General features: G+C 46.8%; 1 protein-coding gene across 2 annotated transcripts in view; it reads right to left on the minus strand.

Annotated features, from left to right (window-relative positions):
* Positions 1–4671: 4671 nt before the first annotated feature.
* NUGGC (nuclear GTPase, germinal center associated) overlaps positions 4672–23856 on the minus strand; it is a 52428-nt gene continuing 33243 nt past the window's right edge. For both annotated transcript variants that reach the window (XM_062213504.1, XM_062213503.1), the window contains 6 exons: positions 17202–17359; positions 15173–15311; positions 14340–14448; positions 13397–13533; positions 10744–10834; positions 4672–5785 (listed from right to left, as the gene is read on the minus strand). In XM_062213504.1, coding sequence (XP_062069488.1) covers positions 5661–5785; positions 10744–10834; positions 13397–13533; positions 14340–14448; positions 15173–15311; positions 17202–17359 — 759 coding nt within the window. In that variant the 3' untranslated portion in view covers positions 4672–5660. The remainder of the gene's footprint in view (positions 5786–10743; positions 10835–13396; positions 13534–14339; positions 14449–15172; positions 15312–17201; positions 17360–23856) is intronic.

The following is a 23856-nucleotide window of genomic DNA, read 5'->3' on the forward strand; positions in this document are numbered from 1 at the left end:
GTGTTTAGAAGTTTGAAGTGGGCCGGCGCCGTGGCTCAATAGGCTAATCCTCCACCTTGCGGCGCTGGCACACTGGGTTCTAGTCCCGGTCGGGGCACCGGATTCTGTCCCGGTTGCCCCTCTTCCAGACCAGCTCTCTGCTGTGGCCAGGGAGTGCAGTGGAGGATGGCCCAAGTGCTTGGGCCCTGCATCCCATGGGAGACCAGGAGAAGCACCTGGCTCCTGCCATCGGATCAGCATGGTGCACCGGTCGCAGCGCGCCAGCCGTGGCGGCCATTGGAGGGTGAACCAACGGCAAAAGGAAGACCTTTCTCTCTGTCTCTCTCTTTCACTGTCCACTCTGCCTGTCAACAACAACAACAACAAAAAATTTGAAGTGAAAAGGCTACTTAGACCAAATCCTTTTTTTTTTTTTTTTTAAATCTTGCTTAGGCAAAAGATACTACAACAAAAAAGGAAGATTTAACATCCTAGGATTTCAAAGAAACAATCTTTTTTTTTTTTTTAATCATCTAACTTATCTCCTTCCTATTATGTCTGAGGAAATAAATTCTTGGAGACGGTAAGGAATTGTCAGTGGTCATATTGGGATCAGGCAGAGCTGGGATCAGAATCCAAGTGTTCTACCAGATAAGCCACTACCCCACATTATTTCTGTTCTCGTCTCCTGTTCTATCCTATTCTACAGTGCAGTATGTCAGGACTTTGTGAGCATTATTTTAAACTTCCTGGCAACCTGGTAGTATCAGGGTAGGTAGTGTGAGCGTCATTATTTTACAGACAAACACCGTGACATTCAGGGAGTTTAAATGATTTGTCTAGAGCAGCAGTTCTCAAAGTGTGGGCCCTGAGTCATTCTAGAAGTTCTTCTGGGTGAAGTTTCTGTAATGATGTTAAGTTAGTGTGTGCCTTTTTTACAATGCTGATATCTGCACTAAAGGTGCAAAAGCAAAGGCAGGTAAAACCACCTGCACCTGCGCAGCAACACCTAACACAAGGCTCACAGCTATGGGACTGTTCACCGCCATGCACTTGCAACTTAAAAATAAAAATCCAATTTCACTCAAAATGGCCTTAATGAAACCGTATAACTTATTAACTCTTTTCATTACTGGCCCTCATTTAGATGCCATTTTATTATTCTGTGTGATAAAATGGGAAGTACACTTGAAGCACTTCTGCTACCTCAAGGAAAAGTGCTTTTTGATTGAGCTGTGAGCTGAACTTGGCACATTTTTCATAGGACATCATTTTTACTTGACATTACAAGCTATGACTATGCATATGTGGTTACATGGTGAATATTTTCTGAAAATAAAGGACCCTGTCAGGGGCAGGTGTTTGAAATCGAGGTTAAGATGGCAGTTAAATCCCTGCCTCCCAGATCAGAGGCCTGGGTTCGAGTCTTGCTGTGTTCCTGATTCCAGCTCCCTGCTGCACAATGTAGACCCTGAGAGGCAACAGGTAATGGATCCAGTCGTCTGGCCGCTCTCCCTCTCCCTCCCTGCTCCCTTTTCCTCTCCTTCTTCTCCCTCTTTCTGTGTGTCTCTCTGTTTCTGAGCCTAGCACTTCAGAAAATTAAAAAAAAAAAAACAACAGTAATTATTGCTAATAATGACTCTTCAGGAAAAATCTGGAATTTTGTAAAACCTGTTTCCTCTACTATGAATATTTCCCAATACTTAAAGGCCTTCTTGATCAGACTGATGGAGATAGTAACAAATATAATTTTGTGGTATTATACAATGAAACCAACATTTGAGATATCAACTTCACTAAGTGAACAAATGCTTTCCAAATGTCCAATGTCTCATGTCGCAAAATCATGCATTTGTACAAAATCCATTCAAAGTACAAGAGAAACCATGGACTTTAATAAAATAGGATAGGAAAAAATGTTAACAGTATGGATGCAGATCCTCACTGCAATTAACCTTTAAGAAGCTACTGGAGCAGAAACACAGCCTAGTGGTTAAGATGCCTGCATCCCACAACAGAGTGCCTGGCTGTGATGCTCAGCTCTGAGCCCTCACTCCAGCTTCTTGAAAATGCAGACCCTGGAGGCAATGGTGATGGTCCAAGTAACTGGGTTCCTGCCAACCATGTGGGCGGCCTGCATTGGGTTCTTGGCTCCTGGCTTTTGCTTGGCCCATTCCCAGCTATTGTATGCATTTGGAAAGTGTGCCAGCAGATGGGAGCACTCTGTCTCTCTCATATATGCATTTCTATGTCTCTATCAAATTTTTAAAAATTGTAGTATAAAATGTATCAGTACATAGTAGAAAAGAAAAATGTCCAGGAATTATCTGAAAAAGCTATGAAAATGCTTCTCTGTATTCCAACTATATATCTATGTGACACTGATTTTTTTTTTTTCATTTACATCATCCAATAAAGACTGCATGCAGAAACAGATAGGATATTCTGGCCATCTGGGGAGAGAACCAGCGGAGGGAAGACCTCTCTCTCTCTTTCTCTGCCTCTCCTTCTCTCTGTGTGTAACTCTGACTTTCAAATAAATAAATAAATCTTTAACAACAACAACAAAAAGAGTTATAGAGAGGAGGAGAGAGAGAGAGAAAAATAGAGATCTTCCATCTGCTGGTTCACTCCTCAAATGACCACATTTTGAGATTTGATTACTGTTTCTAGCCCCTGTCTATACTCCCAAGATAAAGAGATTTGCCAAAGTATGAAACAATGTCATTTTTCTCACTATATTTTTTTGCAAAATAATTGTTTTTATAAAAAATGTTATGGTTGGCCGGCACCATGGCTCAATAGGCTAATCCTCCGCCTTGCGACGCTGGCACACCAGGTTCTAATCCCGGTCGGGGCGTCGGATTCTGTCCCGGTTGCCCCTCTTCCAGGCCAGCTCTCCGCTGTGGCCCGGGAGTGCAGTGGAGGATGGCCCAAGTGCTTGGGCCCTACACCCCATGCTGGCCGTGGCGGCCATTGGAGGGTGAACCAACAGCAAAGGAAGACCTTTCTCTCTGTCTCTCTCTCTCACTGTCCACTCTATGTTATGGTTAACATAGTGGTTATTACTTCTAAAATAATTGGTAAACAATTAATTTTTTTCTGTTTTAATTTTGAATACAATGAATATCAATAGATATAACACAGCTAAACAAAATTTTTTCAGGGTCCTCAATAATTTTTAAAACTTTTATTTAATAAATATAAATTTCCAAAGTACAACTTTTGAATTATAGTGGTTTTCTCCCCATAACCTCCCTCCCACCCGCAACCATCCCATCTCCCACTCCCTATCCCATCCCATTCACATCAAGATTCATTTTCAATTATCTTTATATACAGAAGATCAACTCTATACTAAATAAAGATTTCAACAGTTCGCACCCACACAGATACACAAAGTATAAAGTACTGTTTGAGTACTAGTTTTACTATTAATTCGCATAGTACAACACATTAAGGACAGAGATCCTACATGGGGAGCAAGTGCACAGTGACTCCTGTTGTTGATTGAACAATTGACACTCTTATTTATGATGTCAGTAATCACCCTAGGCTCTTGTCATGAGCTGCCAAGGCTATGGGAGCCTCTTGAGTTCACAAACTCCGACCTTATTTAACAAGGCCATAATCAAAGTGGAAGTTCTCTCTTCCCTTCAGAGAAAGGTACCTCATTTTTTGATGGCCCATTTTTTCCACTGGGATCTCAGTCACAGAGATTTTTCATTTAGGGTTTTGTTTTTTTGTTTTTTGCCACAGTGTCTTGGCTTTCCATGCCTAAGAAACTTTCATGGGCTTTTTAGCCGGACCCGAATATCTTAAGGGCTGATTCTGAGGTCCTCAATAATTTTTAAGAGTGTTGAGTATGGGGCCAGCACTGTGGCATAGTGGGGTAAAGCCTGTGGCGCTGGCATCCCATATGGGCGCCAGTTCAAGTCCTGGCTGCTCCACTTTCAATCCAGCTCCCTGCTAATGCACCTGGGACAGCAGCTGAAGATGAATCAAGTGCTTGGGTACTTACACTCATGTGAGAGACCTGGAAGTAGCTCCTGGCTTCCAGCTTTGGCCTGGCCCAACCCCAGCCATTGTGGTAATTTGGGGAGTGAACCAGCAGATGGAAGATCTCTATTTCTCTCTCTCTCTCTCTCCCTCCCTCCCTCCCCTCTCTATAACTCCTTTTGTTGTTGTTGTTGTTAAAGATTTATTTATTTACTTGAAAGTCAGAGTTACACACAGAGAGAAGGAGAGGCAGAGAAAGAGAGAGAGAGAGAGAGAGATATCTTCCATCCGCTGGTTCATTCCCCAGATTGCCACATGGCCGGAGCTGTACCAATCCGAAGCCAGGAGCCAGGAGCAGGGACCTAAGGACTTGGGCCATCTTCTATTGTTTTCCCAGGCCATAGCAGAGAACTGGATTGGGAGTGGAGCAGCCAGGACACAAACCAGAGCACATATGGGATGTCAGCACTGCAGGCAGCGACTTTACCCACTACACCACAGCACCGACCCCTCTGACTTTCAAATAAATAAATAAATATTTTTTTAAAAAAGGTGTTGAGTACAAACAATGTATTGTATATGAATGAAATTGACATTTTGAGATTTGATTACTATTTCTAGCCCCTGTCGATACTCCCAAGGAACAGCGGTTTTTCTACTTACTATTTGTTGAATTTTTAATTTTTTAAAAATATTTTTATCTTTATTTCAAAATAAAAGGCAGAATTAGAGAGAGAGGAGTAGAGACAGAGAAAGAAAAAGAGAGAGAGAGAGAAGTCTTCCATTGGCTGGTTCACTCCCCAAATGGCCACAGCAGCTGGAGCTGGACCAATCCAAAGCCAGGAGCCAGGAGTTTCATCTGGGTCTCCTACATGGGTGCAGGGGCCCAAACAGTTGGGCCATCCTCTGCTGCTTTCCCAGGCACATTAGCAAGAGATTGGATCAGAAGAGGAGCAGCTGGGTCTCAAACCAGCACCCATATGAGCTGCTGGTGTCACAGGTGGAAGATTAACAAGCTATGCCACAGCGCCAGCCAGGCATTCTTTATTTGGTGGGGAGTTAAGCTTGTGATTATAAAGTAAACAGAAAGTATGTCATCTCAAAACTTAAAAGAAAAATAAGAAAGGAAGGAGGAGGGAGGGAGAGAAATATCACTATGCTGTTAAATTTACATAAATCCTTTATGTAAATTTTAAAAATTTTCCTTGAGGAAAAAGAGTGTAAAAGCAGGGATGTTAGCTAATGCACCTGAGAAGCAGTGAGGCAGGGGCCCATGTCCTCGTGGCTCTCTGTTTGCATGGCACAACCTTGCCTCCTTCCCCAAAGCACTGTCGCTATGAAAACAGGAAATACAGCTGGGTCTCTTTGATTTTTTTTTTTTTTTTTTTGCACTTTTTCGCTCTCGTGCGTTGTGACATTTATAAATAGTTTTCTTTGGGAAAGCACAAGTTGCTTCTCCCTGAAGCTTTACATTTCCATTCAGGAGTCTCGATGTCTTTCTTTTTTTCTTTTTTTGCTATAAAATGATTACACCAGAAGTAACAGTATGTTGAGTTTTATCTCACATAGAAGCTCAACTTGCTGGGAAATGCTCTCTTGATTTCACATTACCAAAGGAATTCTGATCCCTGGGCCCCAGGTTCCCTTTTCATCCCCAGGTGGCCGGGCCCCAGGAACGTAGGTTACGCTTTGTGGGGGGACAGCTGCAGGAGGAAGCTCTGCATGCCCCTCCTCAGCACCGCGTTCTCGGCCGCCTCCCTCAGGCTCCTGTGCAGCTTCTCCATCTCCTTGTATTCACTCTTGACGTCTACGGGAAGCAGAGAGCAGGCACCGCGAGTTAGTCCAATCTCAGCGTGGGGGTCATCCTCAAAAAAGCACAAACCTGTCCGTTAAAAGCAAACACCCGGGGACGGGCATGTGGTGCAGGGGCTAAAGGTTTATTTATTCAGGGGACGGTGCTGTAGCGTAGAGGGTAAAGCCGATGCCTGCAGTGCTGGCATCCCATCTGGGCGCCGGTTAGAGTCCCGGCTGCTCCACTTCTGATCCAGCTCCATGCTGTGGCCTGGGAAAGCAGTAGAAGATGGTCCAGATACTTGGGCCCCTGCACCTGTGTGGGAGGCTCAGAAGAAGCTCCTGGCTCCTGGCTTCAAATTGGTCTAGCTCTGGCCATTGTGGCCATCTGGGGAGTGAACCAGCAGATGGAAGACCTCTCCATCTGTGTCTCTGTCTCTCTCTCTTTCTGCCTCTGGCTCTCTGTAACTCTGCCTTTCAAATAATAAATCACCTTTTATTAAAGATTTATTTTATTTATTTGAAAGATAGAGTTACAGAGAGAGATAGAGACAGAGAGAGGTTTTCCATCCGCTGGTTCACTCCCCAAATGACTGCAATGGCCAGAGCTACATCAATCTGAAGGCAGGAGCCAGGATCTTCTTCCTGGTCTCCCACATGGGTGTAGGGGCCCAAGGACTTGGGCCATCTTCCACTGCTTTCCCAGGCCATAGCAGAGAGCTGGATCGGAAGCAGAGCAGCTGGGACTAGAAGTGGTGCCCATATGGGATGTTGGCACTTCAGGCCAGGGCTTTAACCCACTGTGCCTCAGCGCCGGCCCCTCAAATAAATAATCTTAAAAACATAGATTTATTTATTCATTTGAAAGTCAGAGTTACACAGACACATATACAGAGAGAGAGACAGAGAGAGAGAGACAGAGAGAGAGACAGAGAGACAGATCTTCCATCAACTCAGCTAGTGCTGAGCCAGACAGAAGCCAAGAGCCAAGAGCTTCATCCAGGTCTCCCAAGGGAATGGCAGGGACCCAAGTACTTGGGCCATCTTCTGCTGTGCAGTAGTTATGATGCCCCTTGGATGCCTACATCCCATACTGGGGTGCCTGGGTTCAAGTCCCAGCTCCACTTCTGCTTCCAGCTTCCTGGTAAGGCACATCTGGTAAGGCAGCTGGTGATGACTCAAGTCCTTGGGTCCCTATCACCCATGTGAAAGCCCAGATTGAGTTCCAGGCTCCTGGCTTCAGCTTGGCCCAGCATTTGGGGAGTGAACCAGTAGATAGAAGAGCACTTATCTCTCTTTCTCTCTCTCTCTCTCTCTCCTCCCCCTTTCAAATGAAAGGAAAACAAATCAAATAAAAGTTAACTTAAAAAAAAATCCCTAGGAAATCCTTGGGTCTTTCCTAAAGCCCCCTAGGAGCTCCATAAAGGGGAAACAAAGCACATCACGCAACAACTGCACCACCCAGGTCCTCTGCAGGCAGCTCACCCGGCCCCCAGTCCTTCCTCCCCAGCCTCTATTCAAGTACACCTGCTCCCTTCTGCCAACTCAGCCTTCCATCCCATGACCTGCAGTGAATTTTGCATGTCACCTTGGCTAGGCCATGGTGCCTAGGTACTTGGTCTCGTGTTCTTCCAGATATTTCTGTGGGAGTGATTTGGATGCTATTTACACTGAAATTGGTGGACCCCAATAAAGTAGGTAGCCCTCCCTGCTGTGGGTGGGCTTCACTCCATCAGCTGAAGGCTTGAATAGAACAAAAGGCTGAGCCCCCGCACCTGGCAAGGAGAGGCCCTCCAGCAGGCCACCTTTGGACTGAAACTGCAACTCTTCCTGGGGTCTCCGGCCTGCTGGCTGTTTTCTGCGGGATTTCAGGCTCGCCAAGCCTCCGTCAATTGTGAGTCAGTTCCTTAAAGTCAATCTCTTCTTCTGACCAAAACAGTCCTCTTAAGAGGGACATTTCAGAAGGACCTCGGGGCTGGACTTGGAATGGCTCCTGCATGCCTTCCCAGTCCTACTTGGCCCTCAAACAGGCTTGAGATAGGCTCATGGCTGAGGTGGAAGTTAGAACCCTAACTGTTTTTTCCTTTGTTTTAAGATTTATTTTTTAAAAAAGATTTATTTCACTTATTTGAAAGAGTTACAGAGGGAGGTAGAGAGAGAGAAAGATAGAGAGGTCTTCCATCCCTAGTTCACTCCCCAAATGGCTGCAATGGCTGGAGGTGAGCTGATTTGAAGCCAGGGGCTTCTTCTGCCTCTCCCACATGAATGCAGGGGCCCAAGGACTTGAGCCACCTTCCACTGTTTTCCCAGGCCATTAGCAGGGAGCTAGATCAGAAGTGGAGCAGCCAGGACTCGAACCAGCTCCTATATGGGAATCCAGCACTGCAGACCTGTACCACAGTGCCAGCCCATACTTGAAAGGCAAAATTACATAGAGAGAAAGAAAAAGAGAGGGAGAGACAGAGATCTTCCATTTGCTGGTTCACTTCCCATTGGGCCCCAAGGCCTGGGGCTGGGCTACATCAACTCCAAGAGCCCAGAACTCTGTCTGGGTTTCCCATGTGAATCCCAGAGGTTCAAATACTTGGGCCATTTTCTGTTGCCTTCCTAGGCATATTGGCAGGGAGCTAGTTTGGAAGTGGAGCCGCCAGAACTCAAACCAGCACTCTGATACGGAATGCAGGCGTCACACGTGGCAGCTTACCCTGCGAGGCCACAGCACTGGCCTCAGCCTTTCTGTCTAGCTCCATATCTGAAAGGTCTCCCTCCTCCTCACTGTATTTTGAACCCCGCCTATCTTTCAAGGCTACCCTCTAAGATCTGGCTTCCAGGAGGTTTCCCCAGTATCCCAGCCCCGCTTAACCACTATTTTTTATTCTGCTGGAATACTGTTGCCAGTGATGTCCAAATGGGACCCCTGCCTCAGGCCTTTGCTTGAGTGTCACATTCCCAGTGAGCTCTTTGTGACCATCCTGTCCATACCCCGGCATCCCCGTCCCCCTTGCCACATTTCAGATTCCCACCACATATTTTACTTAATAAGTGGCCTATTGTGTGCGTCTTCCCAGGGCGCTGGGAGCTCCAGGAAGCTATGGATCGTCTGCATCAGTCGCTGCTATATCCTCTGCACCTGAGACACCGCTGGGCCCTGCAGAGGGGACTGGACTCACACTCCAGCCGGGCATTCGTGTTCTCACCAACCAGCCAAGACCCCGAGAGCAACCTGGCCCAGTACCTATACATGATCTATGTCAGATTTCTGATAGTGAAGACAAGGAAGCAGGCTACGATCACGGCAGGGGAATCTACACCAAACTTAGGGGAACATTTTTATGTCTGCAAGACAGGGGTAGTCGGAAGATCTTTGGCAAGCAGGACTTCTTTAAAGAGGCCATAACTGGAGGACTACAATCGTAAAGCTTTGCTTCCTGTGAAGGTTTCAGCAGAAGGTCATAAGCAAGCCCAATAAATTATAGCATGAGGGTGTGTATCTCCTTCTCTGGAGACCACTAAGAGCAGGCCCGAGTGCATCCAGCCGGGGGCTAATGATTTGCCAGGAGATAGGGATGTGTGGAGCAGACACGTAGAAGCAGGCGTCCCAGCTTTATTTTGGCACCCTTGAGTGCTCGAGAGCCTCAGATCTATTTTTCTTTTTTTTTCCCTACTGGGCAACTGTGCACATGGTTCAAAATTTAAAAGGCACAAAATAAACAGAGTGCAGAGTACGTCTCCCACTCTCCCTTGTCCGCCACCCCTCTTTGGAGGCAACCAGACTTACCAGCGTCTTGTGTTCCCCACAGAGATTTTTATGCATAGACAAACATATCCACGTGGATTTCCTTTTCTTCCTCTCACAAACAGTAAGGGCTCACACATATTTTTTCACTCTGCTTTGTTTTTCACTTTCATAATATATTTCAGAGATCGTTTCATGCTGCTCTATACAAAGCTGCTTTGTTCTTTTTAAATAAAAGTTGCACAGTCCTCTACAAGCGGTTTATCTCATTGACTTTAACCAGTGAATTACTGGTAGCTATTTGAGTTGTTCTAACTATGCCACTTTGTTTTTTAAGTTTTTTTTTTGTTTTCAAATTGAATAGTTTATTAACATGGTAGTTGTCTTTGTAACATGTGCACACACACACACACACACTCAGAATGATCTGCCTGGGGAAAAGGATTGAATATACCTAAGGGGAAAATGAGAAATAAAAAAATTCCTGTTGGTTTTCATTATTATAAGCAATTCTGTCCACATCACTTACAAAGCTATTGCCAAATCTGCCAAGGGAAGCAAAGTTTGAAGGGGCCGGGGGCTGACTATGCCACTTTGAGCAACCTTATCCAAATGCCCACAAATGAAGATGTCAATAGGGCAAATTCCTAGAAGTAGCATTGTTGTGTCAAAGGGTAAGTGCCTTTTTAATTTTGCTAGAACTTCCCTGCTACTTTTCACACCAGTTTATTACACTCTCCAGTTTAGACCAGGGGGCCTGGTGGAGTTCCTTGGGTGAAGGAGAGGTGGTTGTCTGTAGCTGGTGTTTCATTCCCAGGTTCTCTGGGGGGACTAGGAGAAAACTTTTTCCACCACCAGAAAATGAAGTTTTCCATACGGAAGTATCACATTGAAAGAAGGCTTTAGGGAGACAGCCAGTGCAGCTGTGGATTCGAATTGCCACTTGCCAGCAATGGGACCTTGGGTAGATTACCTAATCTGAGTCCCTGTCTCTGCCTCTGCGGGAACATCTGTCTCTGAGAAGCTGAGAATTTGACGTCACATTGGGCACAGCCTCAGTGTAACGCCTGCTCTCACGTGGTGCTCAGCAAAGGGTGGACAGCCACGGCCGCCAACATCATCCGCATTCCCAGTCCTGGAAACCCCTCCCACCTCGGCTTCTCCAAACACAGTCAGGGAAGACCAGCACTAGGCGTGTCTGCATAACCATCCCATACACAGACGTTTTACAGGCTTACCTGCCAGCTCCTTGTAGAGCCCGTTTCCCTGAGATGAAGCAAGGGTGAGCATGGTGGCGATGCTGCCCTTCACCTTCTCCATGATCCCATTCTACACAACAAGGACATGCTATGTGTTAGGTCAGTGCCGCCCAAGAAGAAGGGGATATGACGAAACAGGCCCTGCCCAATGCTCCTGCTGGAGAGGATACAGACACAGGTTACCAAAGGCAAAGTCAAGTCCAAGGGTGAGGGGCTTTGGAGCCCATCGGACAGCCCAGGAATCGCCACAGTAGCACTTCTGTGGGTTCCACTTCTCCTTTCCTCTCTATCATGGTGTGGGAGAATTGCTCCTCTGGTGCAGACCAGATGACTCGAGCCAGTGAGGATGCATGGCAGCCTGGGGGCGACGACAGCAACCACAGGGAAGACGGCAAAGGAGGGAAGAAGCTGGTCGCCATCCCACTGTCCTCTCCTACATTTACGCCCAGCATAAATGCTAATTAGATGCCTGCTCTGGGTAACACGCCTTCCTTGACAAATCCAATTCTTTCCAACTGCCTGGGAATACTTTGCTTCTCTTGGGCCCTTCATCAACCACAGCATTTTCTTCCCTCTGCTTTCTCTCGCCTACCTTTGGAAAACACCAGATTCCTTCCTCTAGCCTGGCCTCCAGGGTCTACTTTTCAACCTGGATTTTCAGACTCCAACTCTTATGCTGTTTCTTCAATACGACAGACCAAGAGCTCTAACCTTGAGCTCCAGCATAAGCCCCTAAGGCCTCAGCTCCCTTGTCTTGAAGACCAGGGGATGGGAGAGCCACAGCTCGTAAAATCAGAAGCAGTCATTCCACTGCCTTGGGAAAACAAATCAGCAAGCCACATAATTGATTAATTACAGACTGGTGAGTATATGCTACAAAATATTATTCTTTAGCTTATAAGAACATTGTGATGAGGTAATTTTTAAAAAAGCAGTAAATCCTCAAACATTAAATATATATAAAACCCAATTCTATTCATCACGTAGAACTAAAATATTTTAGACAATTAGAAGTTAACTGCTATTCTTAAAAAAAATAATAAGGATCAAGGAATGGTTACACTTTATGGTCTTGCCCAGTTTTAATTGCCTACATTTCTGTGATTTATGCTCTATCTGCACATGGATAATATGCTAATCATTTTCCTAGTGGAACTATTCCCTTGGTAACTCAAGATGCAATTGCTATACACTCGTGGGGATGGGCGCTGCAGAGTCTGGCGACTTTCCTGCATGTGTCTGTAGACTGTGATGGGATGTTACATGACTGAAAGCACAATGGTAAGACAGACCTCTCATCCTACTCCCAGGACAATGACAGTCATGCATCCCTTAGCATCAGGGACACATGCTGAGAATGTATGCTTGGCGATTTACTCATGAGGCAAGCAACCAAGAGCAAGCTACACAAATGAAGGTGATGCCTGCATCACCAGAGGACAAGAATTTTTCATTTTCATTATAATCCTATGGGGTCACTATCATACCTGGCGTCCATCACTGATCAAACATTATGTGGGACATGACTGTACATCCAATATGTTACACAGAAAGGCATTTTTCAAGATCACAGTGGTGCAGAGAGGGGAAGAGAGTAGAAAGAGGCAACTGGAGATGGTTCTAGAAGGCTTGTCCAGGGCACTATGGGGACAGCCACTAACTGCCCTCTTGGGTGGTTGGGAGAGAGGCTCCACTAAGCCTGACCCAGTCAGAAGAACTGGGGCTCAGCCTTAGATCTATGCTAGGTTTGTAACCAACCTAGAGTCCTGCACAGGCATTTATTGATTGACAATTTATATCGACATTTCTCTCATTTTAAAAAAATCTGCTTTAAGATTAGGCTTTTGTTGGAGGCACTAGAACCAAGAGACCTGGTCCCAGATCCTTACTGTGTGGCCTAGTGATACCTCTCTCTACCTGAGTTGTCTTCCTCAGAAACTGAGAACCACATCAAGCACAGCCATGCCTCATTTCATTGCACTGCACTTTACTGCTCCCCAGACACTGTGCTTTTTACAAACTGAAGGCTGTGGCAAGCCTGTACAGAGCAAGCCTGTTGGCATCAGTCTTCAAACAGCTCAGATGAGTGTTAGCGTTTTTTAGCAATCAAGTGTTTTTTTAATTAAGGTATGTACATTGTTTTCTGCAAAATGCTATTGCATACTCAAGAAACTACAGTATCACGCAAACGTAACTTTTATATGCATTGGGAAATAAAAAATTCCATGCGAGTTGCTTTTCTGTGATACTTGCTGTAATACAGTGTTCTGGAACCAAATCCACCCTATCCCAGAGGCACGCCTGCACCTCCCCCTCAGACCTGCTGGAGATTAAATGAGCTAATGCACATCACGAGCTTCTAGTGATGGCTCATTAAAGAGGAAGGACACAGGAGAAAGCTGGGGGACTGCATTTGTGCTGTCTCGGCCCCAGGCGGGAGCCAAGGCCAGCACGCAGTGGCAGGAAAGACAGAATGCCAAGTTCCATGGCTTTCTCTCCTGGCACCGTGGGTGCTAGCCTGTTTCCACTTTGGGTCCAAATGCCCACTACTTCCTCCACCTTCTGCAGCGGCTCCCTTTGCTCCCCCCAGGCCCTCCCTGGGGCTGGGAGTCAGAATGTGGGTACAGCATACCTTCAGCTGCTGGAATTGGTGCTGCATTCTTTCCTGAGCCCTTTCAAACATGCCCTCAGCCACCTGCCGGTCCACGCCTCTTCTGATGACATCCTTCATTCTCTCGCATGCTTTTTTGCCGGTGATGTGAGCTGCCTCTGGCAAAAACAATAGACACAGTCACACTACAGCAAGGACTGGCTCAGAAATCCTTGGCATTAGAGAGAAAAGCATGCAGGTGAGCAAACAAACAAAATATATATGCACACACACGTATGCACACATATGTACACACACTTATATAAAATTATTTAACACATTCGACACTCAGATAATAGCGCTCACTCAGAAAATTAATTACCCTGTTCAGTGAATTAAGCAGAAGCTTACAAAATCGCACAATCTCTCCTCCCCCCCCCCCCCCCCCCAATAACGGGGCCACCAAAACAAGGAGGAGCCTGACACTGAGTTCACGGGCAACTTAAAGCAAGAATGGGAACTGGATGCTGGAGCTTGTAGTTTAACCAGCTGAGAGGCAGCATGGAAGGGAGAGGCAGGCATGAAAACAAAGGGTGGGCAGAAAGAACTGGAAACACAGATACAGAGGGTTCCCTAATGGGTTCCCCACACCCTAGCAATTACAGTCACGTGCCACATAAGGACATACGGGCCAACGATGGATGACGATGGTGACCTCATAAAATGGTGCCACCCAGTGGCATTGTGGCCATCCTGGCCTGTGTGAGCACTCTCTATGATGTGTGCACCACAACCCAGTGAGCAGAACACGGTCGCATCGGTAAGTGAACCGTGACTGTACTTGGTTTCAACTTGCAGCCTAAGAGCGTTCCGAGGGCTTGGGGTGCAGGAGGACAAGTGCTTGGAGGGGCAGCAGCAGAAGCGCATGCTGACGGTGCTGGCAGAAAGACCCCGGAGGCGTGGAAACGCTACCCCTGGGCCCCACCTTCATAACAGGGCTTCAGGTCGTTCTGAACAGAGGTGGTGAGAGACTCGTAGAGCTTCCTTTTCCTTCTGAAGATGTGGCCCTCCAGGCCTCCCAGCATGGCGCTGATCTGAGAAGCCGTGTGAACAGAAGGCCGTCAGTGACAATCTTCCAACAGAAGCAGTCACGCATCCCTGTGTGCAGTCACCATGTCCCCTGCCTTATCTCATGGTTGGCTACTAATACGTCATCAATACACCCAGGCTGTGAGCTTCTCACGGGCATCTTAAGCAATTGTATACCCTAAGAGCTTCCACGGGACCTGGCATCTCCCCGCTGCTCAACAAATATGTGCTGAGTTGAACTCGGGCGTGGGGGAGGGCGTGGAATGAGCCACGTCGGGGGGCCAGGAGCAGGCATGAACTATTTCTCTAGTCTTGCCTTGTGCTTCGGGCTGGCCCTGGAAGACAGAGACTCACGGATAAGAGCCTGAAAGCGACCTACTTCTCTAAGTTTCATGGCTCACAATACTACTTCACACAATCAGCACAGTGACAGCAAGATTGGTGAGCACGTGTCGAGTGATGCACGTTCTCCTACATCTAAGGAGACTTTGAAGACTTGCCGGGAACTGAGAGACTGCGGCTGCTGCCTCACAGAGCTGGCCTGGGGATCTTCCGTCCCCCTGGCAGTCTCCACCCGCATCCTGTGATGGAGCACCTCCTATGGGGAACATGCAGACCCTGGACGCTACGGGGGGGGACAAGCGGGGAGGGACAGGCAGCCTCCAAACCTGCCTGGGAAGGAAGCCACTCCCCAATCCCACTGCCTTCCTTCCTTTAAAAGAAACCGACCTCCTGGATCAGGAAACTGTTTTTGCAGCGATCATATTTCCAGCCGTTTCTTATGCTGATTTCCATCATTTTCTGCTGCAGGGAGCGCTTAAAAGCATCGACGTGAGGCATCAGAGCCGAGCCACTGGGTGTCCCAGCTCTTCGGAAGAAAACAACGCAAAAGGTTAAGAGATAATGATGGCTACTACAGGGCTAAAATGGACATAAAACTAGCCAGTGTCCTTGGATTCATTTATAAAAGAAGGAGAATAACATCTTAGAGTTATCAAATTCCTATAATATACCACACACTTGCTGTGCCAGGCCCTGGACATAAAAACTTAGGAAGTCAGTGTGTGGATGACGCCCTTTTTACAGATGGAAAACTTGAGGTCAGAGAAGACTGCTGATGTGATCAAGGTCATGCAGCTGGCACGTGAGAAAGCCAGGCTTTGAAGGCAGTTTTAACCTCAGAATCCATAGTCTTTCCACTGCCAAAGTGTTTCTACTTGAAAGGGTAGGACTTGAACTAGACCCGAGAAGATGAGAAAGGGTTGGGGATGTGAAGGGTGGAGGAGTTATTCCCCGTGCAGTGACACTGTGAATGAAGCTGCAGAAGATCCAGGAGCAAGCCGCAGCCGGCTACAGAGCCAAGACTTAAAGGCCATGGATAAGCCCCAGCACAGTACTCAGGGGTGGGGTTCCCCTGAGAAAGTCGCCCAGCTCCCAATCTCCATTTGTTCATCTGTAAAAAGACAGGTGCCACTTGGTAGGGCTATTGGGACTACTTGATGAGATCATGCAAGCAAATGCCTAGCTGAGAGCCCAGGACATCTCAGTCGCTTTTTACTCCCTGCCACGTTGGCTACTGCCACGGGCTGAAACCAGGCAACAGTGTGGGAAAGGTTGGAAGGCAAGTTGGAGGCAGGTGGAATGTTGTGTACATCATTCTAGGGAACTTGGGGTATATCTTACAGACTCATAAACAGAGGTGGGTGAATAGAAATGGAATGGCATGATCTAGGAAGCACTTAAACAAAGTGGGTGGTGAGCTAGCATTTGGCCAAGCTGTTAGGTCGCTGCTTAGGATGCCTGCATCCCATATCTGAGTGCCTAGGTGTGCATCCTCACCCTGCTCCTGATTCCACCTTCCTGCTAATGTCCACCCCGGGAGGCAGCAGTGATGGCTCAAGTACCTGGGCCCCTGCCACCCATCTGAGAGACTCAGATGGAATTCTAGACTCCTGGCTTCACCTTGGCCAGCCCTGGCTGTTGTCAGTATTTGGGGAGTGAATCAGTAGATGGAAGAAAGACCTCTCTCTGTCTCCCTCTCCCTCTCAAAGAAATTTTAAAATAAAAATAAATTAAAGTAGGGGAAGCAAAGGGGGCCGCTGAGGGTACTTAATAAAGGCAATAAAGGTGGGAGAGGGCTGCAGCAGAAACAAAGGAGCAAGGGAGGAGGAGGGAGACTGGGACCAAGCAGATGCATGTGGGGACAGGGAGATTTGGTTTCTGTTGATGGAGCGAAGAACTGGAGGTCAGGGAAGGAAGGAGGAGGGGTACCAAGACGGGTGCCCGCTTCTCCATGTCCCCCACCCACCCACCCACCCACCATAGCCCAACGCTGTGGTTGTGAGGATGCTGTGTGTCAGAAACAGTCCTAGGGCCATTTTTGCTTTCTGCATTCACGGGAAAGTTCTAAAGGCCGTGTTTGCTTAATCCCACACTCTCCAATCAAAATACCCTGTCCTGGGCACAGATCCCTAAGAAAAATTTATCTTCTGCTGTGTGTAGGAGATATTTGAAAAATAACGGGAATCATAATATTAGTCTGAAAGTAACATCTCAATGTGTACTCCAGGTCACCACGGGAAATTCTGAAGGAAACCAAACCAAAAAGGCTTTTGTGCTTTGCCAAGGGCTCGGCTTTCCCACTCAGGTTACAGCTACTCTTTACACTTCCAGAGCCAAAGCATAAATTCTTACAGCAGAGACTCACTCAGTGCGCCAGAAGTGCATCCACAAAGCAGCGAGATGAAAGACCCTTTACCTGAAAATGCCTCCGAAGACGGGGTCGATCTGGTCATAGATAGGCTGCGTGATGGCTTCGTTTAGGTCAATCCGTGGCAGGGTCCGCGAGGCATAGATGCCATTCTTCAAGCAAACAGCTTTCAGAGTCTGGTGAAAACCTTGGTTTCCTTTACTCCTCTAGGTAAGCAAATAGTAAATTAGCAGAGTTAACAGGCATTAACTAGAAGGTCACAGGATCAGAATTACATTGTCTTGGGCCAAAGGCTACTACCAAGAATCACAGGAGAGAGAAGAGACAAAAATGATCTTTAAATACATGAGTAAGCAAGACAGGGAAGCCTGGAGTCATGCCTCCAGCCTGGCTAGGTGCCCCTTGCCCTGGGTTTCCAGAGTACCCTGGGCCCACGCAGATCACAACCCTTCTCACACCATTTTGTACATGCTAATTTGCTCATGGGTCAGCTGCTGACACAAGACCACCAGCTCATTGAGATCAGGTACAACATCACTTCCATTTTTATGCTCTCAACATCTGGCAAAGACTTATGTAATCCATCATAAATATTTGCTAAATGAGAAGTTACAAAATGAATGAATGAGTAGTGTCTGTTATAGCCCTACAATATGTAAATGTCTTAGGTTCTCTACAGATAGTTCAAATTTCACATTTTTGCTATTATTTTAAGATTTATTTATGTGAAATGCAGAGTTACAGAGACAGAGGGAGAGAGAGAGCAAGACAAAGAGAGAGATCTTCCAACTGCTGGTTCACTCCCCAAATGGTTACAACAGCCAGGGCTGGGCCAGGCCAAAGCCAGGAGCTTCATCCAGGTCTCTCATGTGGTTAGCAGGGGCCCAAACACTTGGGTCATCCTTTGCGGTTTTCCCAGGTGCATTAGTAGGGAGTTGGATGGGAAGTGGAGCAGCCAGGACCCAAACTAGCACCCTTATGAGATGCCTAATCTGCTATACCACCATACTGGCTCCCTTTTTGCTAAAAATTGAATGACATGCATTTTGGTTGTTATATCTTGGTGACAGTTTTTCCTAGGGACATAAATTCAAAATCAGAGGAAAACATAAAGGGAGAGGTATAAGAGACAATCAACTTTAGCTAAGTGGTTATCTTAGTGAAGAGAATAAAAATATATTGACACTGACCAGAATTTCAGTAGCGGATTTCATGATCTATAGCCAATGGCATGTTCTAAGGGAATATGTTTTAATTTAATGCCTACATATCATGATATAATTGGCATAATACTATATGAATATATTCTGCCTTTTTCACTTAATATTACACCATGAGAGTATCCCAAATCACTCTAAATGCATTCTAAAAAATCATTTTAAACATAATACAACATCACTTGGATTCTGAATAATTCATTTTGCTATTCTTTTGGGTTTTTTTTTAAAGATTTATTTATTTATTTGAAAGGCAGAGGGTTAGAAAGAAAGGGAGAGACAGGAAGAGAGATCTTGCATCCACTGGTTTACTCTCCCAAATGGCTGCAACAGCAGGGGCTAGGCCAGGCCAAAGTCAGGAGCCAGGAACTTCATCCAGGTCTCCCCTGTAGGTGGCAGGGGCCCAAGTACTTGGGTCATCTTCAACTGCCTTCCCAGGCACTTTAGCAGGGAGATGGGGCTGAAGTGGAGCAGCTGGGAGTTGACCCAATGCTCATATAGGATGCTGGAATTACAGGTGGTAATTTAACCTACTATACAATACCAGCCTCTTTTTTGTTTTTTATACATTTTACTACGTTACACAATGCTGTGATTCAGCATATAAATGTTTGATCCAATTTCTGATCACAAAGGAATCTTTAGGGGCTGATGCTGTGGCATAGCAGGTCAAGCTGCCACTTGGGACAGTGATATACCATGTGAGCCCTGGTTCAAGCCCTGATTGTTCTGCTTCAGATCCAGCTCCCTGTTAATGTACCTGGCAAAGCAATAGAAGATAGCCCAAGTATCTGTGCTCTTGGCACCCATGTGGGGAGACCAAGATGGAGTTCCTGGCCCTGGTCTTCAGCCTGGCTCAGACCTGGCTATTGTGGCCAGTTGGGAAGTGAATCAGCAGATGGAAGATCAATCTCCATGTATGTATGTATGTATGTATGTATGTACCTGTCTATCTCTGTCTGCTTCTTTGTTATTTTTTTAAGTAAAGAAACAAAACTTAAAAAAAACAAAGGAGCATTGCTTTGTGGATAGGAACGCCTTGCACATTTGTAGTTACGGGGAAGCAAGTCATTACAGGGTGAATGAAATCTTGAAGATGGTTCCCATGGGACTGGCAATGTGGTACAGTGTGTTAAGCCTATGCCTGCAGTGCTGGCATCCTGTATGGGTGCCAGTTCATATGCCAGCTGCTCCACTTCTGATCCAGCTCTCTGCTATGGCCTGGAAAAGCAGCGGAAGATGGCCCAAGCGCTCAGGGGCCTGCACCCACGTGAGAGGCCTGGAAAAAGCTCCTGGCTTCTGGCTTCAGTCTGGTCCAGCCCTAGCCATTGCAGCCATGCAGAGAGTGAACCAGCAGATGAAAGAACACACTCTCTCTCCCCCTCTCTGTCTCTCTGTAAGTCTGCCTTTTAAATAAATAAATCTTAAAAATAAAATAAAATAAAATAAAAGATGGCTTCTGTGGTTCCTTCCGTTCCCTAGCAGCCTGGCTCAGAGGAGTGGTTTGTGTCTTCATCCTTTCACACCACTCATTCACCTTTTGTGACATGGGATCTTCATTGTCAAATGGAAATAGTTCTCTCTAGAGTCTCTTAGTTGTTCATTGCTATGAAGCAGATTTCCCCAATATACAAGTAGAAGAACTTAAAGCAAGCAGTAATTCTCTCTCTCTAATCCTTCTCTCTCTCCCTGTGTGTGTGTGTGTGTGCCTTTCTCTCCTCTTAATCCCCTCCCTAGTCCCTCTGTGAATCAGGACTTGGGATGGTGTGGCCAGGCACTCTGGCTCAGGGCTTCTGACCAGGTTCACCTGGGCATAGCTGAGTTACAGTCATCTGAATGGGGCTAGAGGATTTGCTTCCAAAAACATACAGCTGGCAAGTTGATATTGGCTACTGGCCCCAGGATGGGGGAGTGGGATGGAGTGGGAGGCAGGCCTTTGCTCCTCTCCATATGGGCTTCTCCACACAGTTTCTATTTTTTAAAGGTTTATTTGTTTATTTGAGAAGTAGAGTTACAGCAAAGAGAGGGAGAGACAGAGAGAGGTCTTCCATCCTCTGGTTCACTCCCCAAATTGCCCCAACAGCCAGAGCTGAACTGATCCAAAGCCAGGAGCCAGGAGCTTCTTCCAGGTACCCCATGTGGGTACAGGGGCCCAAGGACTTGGGCCATCTTCTACTGATTTCCCAGGCCAACAGCAGACAGTTGGGTTGGAAGAGGAGCAGCCGGGGCATGAACCGGCACCCATATGGGATGCCCGTGCCACAGGCAGAGGCTTAGTCCACTATGACACAGCACCGGCCCCACAGTGTCTTGATTCCCACACACACAAGCTGACCTCCCCCTGAGTTAGTGGTCCAAGTGCCGCCATGGAGGCCTCAGGGGCCCTTGATGACTAGCGCAGATGCCACATCCTTCACCCCTGCAGCCTTCTCCTGGTCACAAAGATCAGCCTGACTCCGCGAGGGAGGAAACTCCACCAGGAGAGGACACCATGGGTGAGGATGCTCAAGGACCACCTTGGAGGCTGCTGACCAGTCACCCATGAATACTCTCAACGGTCGGACCCAGTGGCCTTTTCCTCATCATAATTTCTTCTCACACTCTCAGGATCACCCGATTATTTCCTCTTTAACAAACTTTCCTGGCTTGGTTTTCTTACTGAGAAATAAAAAAAAAATTCAAGTGACAGTTGGAAAAGTTCATGCATGAGCTCCCAAATGTGTTTTATCCTTCCTTTCTCAGAATGCTTAGCCTTCCCCTCCACTCCTCAGCCTATGGAAACACCACTGATCTTTTGAGGATGGGCTCCAGTATCACTCTTTCTAGAAGGATTGTCCCCTAACATCCCCTGGCATTCCTTTGTGTCATCCATTTTCCCTCCTGCTGGTAGTTTCAGCTGTCCCCCACCTCCCCCTGTTCTACAGGGAATTAACTCTATCCCAGACACTGGGATGGGGGATATAACACAGACCTAAGCTATTCAGCAGGGATGGTTTAGAAATAGGCAAGTGACCCAGCCAGAGCCAACAAAACAGAAGAATGTCTATGAAGAAGGTTTTCACTCTTACGGGAAAGAGTCAAGGATGGCCCTCCCCCTGCCCCCATTCCAGACCAATGGTTCTCGGCTCGGAGCGATTCTCTCACTGCGGAAGAGTGGAGGAGACCATCAGGATCTAGACAGTAAAAGCCAGGGAATATTGAAAATCCTACATCTCACAGCACAGCCCCTCACGACAAAGAAAGATCCAGTCCCAAATGTCAGTAATGCTGAGTTTGACAAGTGTTGCTCCAGAGCTTATGGTGTACAGATGTGAATCCCACAACAGTGATGGCACTTTTGCCATCACGGCAACAAGGCCCACACATGGAGAAGAACAAGGGACAGCAGAGGAGCAGAGCCCAGGCCCCCGGCTTCCGTGTCCCTCACCCTAGCCCCCTCTTCCTCTGGATCTTTGGTCATATGGGCTGACACGCTTCCTTATGGTTTTGGCTGACTTGAGTTAGAGACTTTGACTTGCAGCCAAAAGATTCCAACTTGCCACCGCCCCACCAGAGCAGCCTTGCTCCTCTGCACAGTTGGAGAACTTCATGGCTCTCCTGTGGTCTCCGGCAACATCCCACCTTTTATTACCGTTCTCTGCGTGGTTCTGCAACTCCTCTGTGCACAGACTATTTGGATCATCTCTCAGTTCCCCAGGCCTAAAAGTAGTAACAGTTGACTTACTGAACACTCTCCTTCCACTGACAGCTCCACTCACACCCACGAGAGTGGCCTTACATGCATTACTTCAGCAACTCTACGCCAGCGTACGACGGTCCTCACTTGGCAGAGGAGGGAAAGGAGGCACAGAGAGGTTAGATGACTTGTCCATGGTCACAGAGTCGGCAGATGGGGACCCGTGTGGGTCCACACCACCTCTTACCACCTGTGCCTTCTATTCAGTAGTCTTGGTTATATGGATGAATGCACCAAAATTTACTTCCCTGGGGACATACAAATGTCAACCAGACAACTTGAGGGCAATTACAAGTAGCTAAGATAGTGTGCAGAGCACAGTGTAGGAGACACAGCAGGCAAGTCTAGGAGTTGTATGTTTCAGGTTCTAAGGTAGAAGATAGGCCCAAGTTAGAGGTGGAGTCCATGTGTGGCTGTGTAAAAGGTATGCCACCTCTCAGAGGCTGTAAAATAAAATATGAGTGCTCTCCACAAAGAATTATTGTGAGGACTGGCTAAGACACTATAAAATATCTGGTACTCGCATAAGTATGTCACACATGTTTGTTGAACACAGGCATGTATGCCTGCAAACTACACACACAGATATTCAGCCACCTGCCCCACCATGTGGGAGACACCGTAGCTTCCATCATCTGTGCCCCAACACCGATAGCCTGCCCCAGTGGCCCCAGCATCATACTGGCTTATTCACACGTTCAGCTTCCAGTTCTCGACGCTTTATACCAGAGGTATCTCCCACTTCCCTGTCACCCTAACTGCCACATGCATATCTGTGAATCTAGATACTGAAACAAGCTTTTACAACAAATACAACAATAACATCTAGAAAAGGCTGCATACTTAAAAAAAAATCCATGGGTTGGAAATGCCTACAGAAATCTAAGAATTCCTTTATACTTAACCTTGTCACACATTTTTCTCTGCTGTGTCCAGCTTTGCAACTCATATTAAAAACAACCACATAAAAAAAAAAATAACAGCACACTATCTGCATGGCATTCCCAGCACTAGGCACACACGGTTTGTCTATCATCCCTTACTCATTTTGGGCACTATGGACTGAATTGTCCCCCCGCCCCACCAAAAGCCCTACCTTCCACTGTGATTTAATTTGAGAGGGTTTTTATGGGGGTAATTAAGGTTAAATAAGGGCATAGAGTGGGTTCCTAATCAAACAATACTGATGTCCCTATGGGTGAAGCGAGATACCAGTATACTTGCTCAGAGCAAAGACCATGAGGACAGAGGGAGAAGTTGGCCACCTGCAAGTCAAACAGGGAAGTCTCAGAATGAAGTAGTTGCTGACACCTCGATCTTGGACTTGGACTTCCAACCTCCAGAACTATGAGAAAATAACTTCAGTTGTGTAAGCCACGTGGTCTCTGGTGTTTTGTTATGGCAATCCAAGCAAATGAATACAACAGGCTGCTCTTCCTATCCCTTGATCTTTGATAAATACTGCTTTGCATTTATAATTTCATCCCTCAGAACCTCCACTCAACTCATTAAGAAATTGCGTGCCAAGTATGTGGTTACAAGATGTTTTCTTATTCTGCAGTCCACTCAATACTGACGAGAATGTCACAAGATAGGGAGGGCAAGCACTGAGCATCCTCATTTTACAGAAGGGATCATCAGGAGTGTTTGAGGAGAGTCTAGGGCCTTCCATGGGTTGGAACTCTCGTCCAGGGCTCTGCAGTGGATGTCTGGCAGAGCTGGCTCTCAAAGCCAAGGCCCTCAGATCCTA

Source organism: Lepus europaeus, chromosome 16 (assembly GCF_033115175.1).
Source record: "Lepus europaeus isolate LE1 chromosome 16, mLepTim1.pri, whole genome shotgun sequence".
In the NCBI taxonomy this organism is placed as follows: Eukaryota; Metazoa; Chordata; class Mammalia; order Lagomorpha; family Leporidae; genus Lepus; species Lepus europaeus.